Source organism: Myotis davidii, unplaced genomic scaffold (genome assembly GCF_000327345.1).
Source record: "Myotis davidii unplaced genomic scaffold, ASM32734v1 scaffold67, whole genome shotgun sequence".
NCBI lineage: Eukaryota > Metazoa > Chordata > Mammalia > Chiroptera > Vespertilionidae > Myotis > Myotis davidii.
The window spans coordinates 233,430-240,165 of record NW_006298521.1 but is presented as its reverse complement, the minus strand read 5'-3'; the positions used below and the strand labels follow the sequence as shown (position 1 = coordinate 240,165).

At 59.6% G+C, this 6,736-nt stretch overlaps 1 protein-coding gene across 1 annotated transcript in view; it reads right to left on the bottom strand.

Annotated features, from left to right (window-relative positions):
- Positions 1-6,736, bottom strand: part of CERK (ceramide kinase) — a 21,573-nt gene that overhangs the window by 6,373 nt on the left and 8,464 nt on the right. The window contains exons 5-10 of the mRNA XM_015570731.1: positions 6,628-6,734; positions 4,232-4,357; positions 2,691-2,755; positions 2,646-2,656; positions 982-988; positions 734-860 (exon numbers count right to left, since the gene is read on the bottom strand). Of these exons, the coding sequence (XP_015426217.1) occupies positions 734-860; positions 982-988; positions 2,646-2,656; positions 2,691-2,755; positions 4,232-4,357; positions 6,628-6,734 (443 nt within the window). The remainder of the gene's footprint in view (positions 1-733; positions 861-981; positions 989-2,645; positions 2,657-2,690; positions 2,756-4,231; positions 4,358-6,627; positions 6,735-6,736) is intronic.

Genomic DNA, 6,736 nt, shown 5'->3' with positions numbered 1-6,736 from the left:
CCCCCCAGTCCCAGCTCACTCAGGAGCAGCTGCCAGCTACCGGCCGAAAGCGGGGCCACAGGCGGTGGGTTCCAGAGACGACGCAGAGGGCTCGCCGGGCCGCCCTGGACGGGGACACACACACCCCTCCCCCCACATCGAGTCCTTCACAGGGAGCAAGGCAGGTAAACTGAGTTTCTGATAGGTTCAGGGGTATTTTGCTGAAGAAAAAAACCCCACATTTAAAAATCCACTTTTTTTTGTTAATCTTCACCCGAGGATATTGTCCCCAAAGATTTCTAGAGAGAGTGGAAGGGAGGGGAGAGACACTGACGTGAGAGAGACACGCCGATCGGTCGCCTCCCGCCCAGGGCCCACCCAGGGCAGGGGAACGAGCCTGCAACCGAGGTACATGCCTTCTACCGGAACCTAACTGGGGCCCTTCAGTCGGGCCAACGCTCTATCCACTGAGCCACTGGGAGGGCTGGTCTCACTGATGTGAGAGGAGGGGGGCCGGGAGGGGGAGGGGAACGTGAGTCTGCTGTTCCGCGCTTCCTGCTCTCACGGTTCCCACCTGCGCCCGGACAGGTGATCGCACCCTCACCTGGTGTATCGGGAAGGCGCTCTAACCACCTGAGCTCCCGGCCAGGCCCTGTGTTCTGAAAAGACTCTGCTGGGGAGTTAGCCGCTCTGTCACAGGCGCTGAGTGGCGCGGGGCGTGGGCACTGGGCGCAGGAGGGCGGCCGGGTCCTACCTGCGGGGATGATGCCAATGCGCAGCGGGCAGGGCACCAGCGCCGCCCGGGGCTCGTTCTGGTCCACGCCGGCCATCCTCTGCGTCCTGCCGATCAGCCCGTGCAGGACCTCACTGAACATGCCGTCCTGCCCGGGAGGGCCCTGCACGGCCGCCCCCCACCCCCTCTCTCCAGGGCTCCCCCTGGTGTCCTGCGGGGGCAGCCTGTCCCTGAGCAGCACAGGCCCGACTCCTGGGACAACCAGGGGGCCCGCCACGCTCACACAGGCCATGTGGGCAGTGTGCTCATGCCTGTGACACGCATTCACACCATGTGGGCAGTGTGTTCATGCCTGTGACACGCATTCACACCATGTGGGCAGTGTGCTCATGCCTGTGACACGCATTCACACCATGTGGGCAGTGTGCTCATGCCTGTGACATGCATTCACACCATGTGGGCAGTGTGTTCATGCCTGTGACACGCGTTCACAGCATGTGGCCAGTGTGCTCATGCCTGTGACACGCATTCACACCATGTGGGCAGTGTGCTCATGCCTGTGACACACATTCACACCATGTGGGCAGTGTGCTCATGCCTGTGACACACATTCACACCATGTGGGCAGTGTGCTCATGCCTGTGACACACATTCACACCATGTGGGCAGTGTGCTCATGCCTGTGACACACATTCACACCATGTGGGCAGTGTGCTCATGCCTGTGACACACATTCACACCATGTGGGCAGTGTGCTCATGCCTGTGACACACATTCACACCATGTGGGCAGTGTGCTCATGCCTGTGACACACATTCACACCATGTGGGCAGTGTGCTCATGCCTGTGACACACATTCACACCATGTGGGCAGTGTGCTCATGCCTGTGACACACATTCACACCATGTGGGCAGTGTGCTCATGCCTGTGACACACATTCACACCATGTGGGCAGTGTGCTCATGCCTGTGACACACATTCACACCATGTGGGCAGTGTGCTCATGCCTGTGACACACATTCACACCATGTGGGCAGTGTGCTCATGCCTGTGACACACATTCACACCATGTGGGCAGTGTGCTCATGCCTGTGACACACATTCACACCATGTGGGCAGTGTGCTCATGCCTGTGACACACATTCACACCATGTGGGCAGTGTGCTCATGCCTGTGACACACATTCACACCATGTGGGCAGTGTGCTCATGCCTGTGACACACATTCACACCATGTGGGCAGTGTGCTCATGCCTGTGACACGCATTCACACCATGTGGGCCAGGGGTCCTCAAACTACGGCCCGCGGGCCACATGCGGCTGCCGAAAACATTTATCTGGCCCACCGTGTGTTTTTGCTGCCGCTGTGTGCATAGGAATTTGTTCATAGTTTTTTTTTTAAACTACAGTCCGGCCCTCCAACGGTCTGAGGGACAGTGAACTGGCACCTATTTAAAAAGTTTGAGGACCCCTGATGTAGGCAGTATGATCATGCCTGTAACACCCATTCACATTATGTAGGCAGTGTGATCATGCCTATAACACACATTCACATTATGTAGGCAGTGTGATCATGCCTGTAACATGCATTCACAGCATGTAGGCAGTGTGGTCATGCCTGTAACATGCATTCACAGCATGTAGGCAGTGTGGTCATGCCTTTAACATGCATTCACACCATGTAGGCAGTGTGGTCATGCCTGTAACATGTGTTCACATCATATAGGCAGTGTGGTCATGCCTGTAACGTGTGTTCACACAAGCCCATGTAGGTGGTAAGACACAAGGGAAGCGCACATCTAGCCGGTGGTCTCCCCGGGTCACAGACGCGGGCTCTGCAGGGCCCTCTGCTCACTTTCCATGAGAAGCACGCTCACTTTCAGCCGGGAAAAGCGTGCGGAACGGGTGCGAACCAAACCCAGGCAGCCGGGGGACGCACACGCCCCTCACGGCCCACAGGAAGCGAGCGGCGCACTCACCCGTCGTAGCCGTCCACGCTCATCTCATACAAGGCCTCCTTGGCGTGGTTGGCTCGCTCCGTGACTGCGGAGAAACGCACGTCAGACCTGTGGACCCCCCACAGCCACAGGCAGGGGCCCGTCCTGTCAGAACGAGGACGTGGTCCCCAGGAGGCCCCCGCCAGCCACCCTGCTCCCACGGCACCCCGTCTCTCTCCGAGGAGACCGCCCGCCACGGAGCACCGCCCTCGGGGGAAACGGCCCCGGGAGGCACCACTCTCGGGCGTGTAATTGCCAACGGACACCGGATGTTGGGAAAGAATCCACTCTCCTCCTTTATAGTTAGTTCTTCCTTATTATCCAAGTTACTCTGAAAGTCTTAGAAAAGCCAAGATGCAGGAACACAGCAGCAGCCCAGAGCCCAGATGCCCCGCGTGAGGACCACAGCCCGTGAGATTGTGCTGTGGGCAAGGCCTGCATCCCCCCACCGCATCAGACCCTCGCGCTCCCCGTTAGGCACCGTGTGCCACGCCCACGTGTGAGGACCACATGCCCGTCCTGCCGAGTCACCGGGTCTGACTTCCTGCTTCCCGCGTGGGGACATCGAGTGTTTTCCACGTTTTGCTGCTAGAAAACGTGCAACGGGCACCGTCTTCCTCGGAGGGACCCGGGAACAGGAGCTCCGGGCAAACCCTCCCGGTTGAGGCCGGGACCGCAGTGGCCCCTCGCCAGGGGCCCATGGACAGGTTTTCACGGGCCGCTGGCTCCCAGAGCGGGCTCAGGGAGCTCGGGGTCACCAACGTGGCATGGCACTCGCTTCCCACAACGTCGCTTATTGGTAATGTTATTTCTAAAACGTCATCGCTTTCTTGCAAGAATTTCTGTCCGTGGTCTTCATCCGTTTATCTTCATAGAGCAATGATGGTGAACCTCTGGCACGCGTGTCAGAGGTGACACGCAAACTCATTTTTTTGGTTGATTTTTCTTTGTTAAATGGCATTTAAATGTATAAAATAAATATCAAAAATATAAGTCTTTGTTTTACTCTGGTTGCAAATATCAAAAAATTTCTCTATGTGACACGGCACCAGAGTGAAGTTAGGGTTTTTCAAATGCTGACGCGCCGAGCTCAGAAGGTTCGCCGTCACTGTCATAGAGTCACTTCCTGAGAGCGGGCATTGCAGGGCTTGGCTAGAAACGCTACGCTCTTTATCGTCTTCTTCTCCTTCTGATTTGTGGGGGGAGAACGACGACCCACATTCCATTTTGTTTAAGGTCTCACAGGAGCCGGGCCGGTGTGGCTCGGTGGCTAGAGCATCGGTCTGTGGCTGAAGGGTCCCGGGTTCGATTCCCGGTCGGGGCACAGGCCCAGGTTGCAGGCTGGATCCCCAGGGTGGGGCGTGCAGGTGCAGCCGATCCATGATTCTTCTCCTCATTGGTGTCTCTCTCTCTCCCTCTCCCTTCCTCTCTGACATCCATTTTTTAAAAATCTCCGTCTGCAGTCCCCAGTGCCCACGTCCGAACGGGTCCCCGCCTCCCGGCCGCACAGCTCCCGCCTTACCGATGACCTCAGTGGAGATGGCGGCCAGCGCGAACAGCGGCGCCACCTTCCGCTCGTAGATCCGCAGGCCCTGGCCCTTCCCGCCGAACGGGTTGATGAACACCAGCAGGCGCTTCGGTCTGCAGGCTGCAAGGCAGAGCGTGGGGTCAGGGTGCGTGGGTCAGGGCTCCTGGGGTCAGGGCGTGGGGGGGGGTGCGTGGGTCAGGGTGCGTGGGTCAGGGTGCGTGGGTCAGGGCGCATGGGGTCAGGGTGCGTGGGTCAGGGTGCATGGGTCAGGGTGCGTGGGGTCAGGGTGCACGTAACGAGCGAGCAACCCAAGCTCCGCGCTGCACGAACGGAGGCGCGGGGGTTGGGGGTCCGCGTGGAGCCTGGGGCACGGTGCTGACAGGTCAGGTCGGCGCTGGGGGCGTCCCGTCCGTGTGGAGAGGACAGTGACAGCCCACGAGGCCCACGCGGAGGAGAAGCGAGAAAAGGCACGAGGCCGGAGGCGGGAGACAGAACTGAGTCTGCACCGCGACGGGACGTCATCAAACTGCCCCTTAACGAGTGAGTTCGGCAAAGCCGTGGGCGGGAGGCGAAACGCAAAACTCCATTCAACGTCTACACACGAGCTACACACGAGCTACACACGAGCTACACACGACGGCCACAGCACTGAGCCGGAGGACAGTCTTTCCCGCAGACGGCGGAGGGGTGTCAGGCCGGTGTCTACACCCCAAGGACGGAACCTCGCACCACGTGGGCGGTCGGTCCGGGGGTCATGGGTCTCACGCTTAGAGACGAGGCGGCCCCCATGGCCTCGGCGCAGACGCCCTGAGAGGACACAGCCCAGCCACAGAGGCTGAGAAAAGGTCAATGGGACCAGGTCACGGTTAAGACTGTTCACCATCCAGAGAACGGAGAGAAGCCCTGGCCGGTGTAGCCCAGTGGATAGAGCGTCGGCCTGCGGACTGAAGGGTCCCGGGTTTGATTCTAGTCAAGGGCACAGGCCCTGGTTTGCGGGCTCGATCCCCAGTTGGGGGGCATGCAGGAGGCAGCTGATCAATGATTCTCTCCCATCTTTGATATTTCTCTCTGTCCCTCCCTCTCCCTTCTTATCTGAAATCAATAAAAATATATATTTTTAAAAAGAACGGAGTGAAGGCAGTGAAATGCAAGCCCTCGATGGGAGAAGGTACCTGTGCGTCCAAGTCCAGGAAAAGCTCCCGACCCACAGCACGGACGGGACGCCCGCACGTCAGTGAGAAAGACGGCCCCACAGAAAGATGGACCCGAACCTGAACAGACACCTCACAGCGGGCTTCGGGGTGGCCCCCCCAGAGGCGTGTTCCTCCTTCGCCAGCGTCAGGGAATGCAAACTACACCCACCAGAAAGGCTGAAATGTTCGGGGCGCGGGCGAGATGGGGCAGCCAGAACTCAGCGGCTCCCTGAAGGGAGCTTCCGGGACCCCCACTGTGGGACAGGTGGGCCGTGCCCACTGAGGCCGGACACACGCACCCCATCCGGCCTGGCAATCCCAGTCCAGGCAGGCGCCCAAGGGAAGTGCGCACGTGCTCAGCCAAAGACGCGCTGGGATGCGTGTGAGAGCCACACGGGAGCTGCCTCAGTGACCGTCACCGTCACGTGGATGAAGGAACACGCATCACACCACAGAGGCCCATGGCCGCCAGGGTGACCTCCAGCTCACACCAGGATGACCTCCAGCTCACACCAGGGCGACCTCCAGCTCACACCAGGGTGACCTCCAGGTCACACCAGGATGACCTCCAGCTCACACCAGGATGACCTCCAGCTCACACCAGAGCGGGGATGCACGTCCCCACCACGGCGCCAAACCCGCAGGCAGAGCCGGTGCTGCGGGCACACCCTCAGCTGCTCCTCCAACTAGAAAACGTGTAAAAGCCACAGCGATGCCTCACCCCCCGCTCGGCTACAGGGGCTGAGAGAGGAGGAGGGAAGCAGAGGTCACGGCAGCACGCATGCAGGCACGCACACACGCACGCACGCACACACTCAGGCACGCACACACTCAGGCACGCACACACGCAGGCACGCACACACTCAGGCAAACACTCACACGTGCACATGCCGCTCACGTGTAGGCACACCTCCGCATGCACACCTATACATGATCTCACACATGTGTACACACACGTGTATGCAGGCAGGTACCACAACCCCTCGGTCTTTCTCTAAATACAAAGGCTGCATTACCTGGGTGGCAGGTTCGAGCCCTGGCCGGGTCAGGATGCATGCAGGAGGCAGCCCACCCATGTCTTTCTCTGCCCCTCGCTCCCTCCCTTCCACTCTCTGATGTCAACGGGAAAAGATGTCCCCAGGAGAAGATGAACAAAAGTAACAATAACAACAAAACACACGCGCAGGCCGTACGTACTCAGCTTGTCCAGCTGCTCCCGCAGCGCCTGCAGCCACAGGTGGCACAGCTGCTCGTCCGCGCCGCAGAATGTCACCTGCTCGCACTTCCAGCGGCGGCGCCGGGCCCT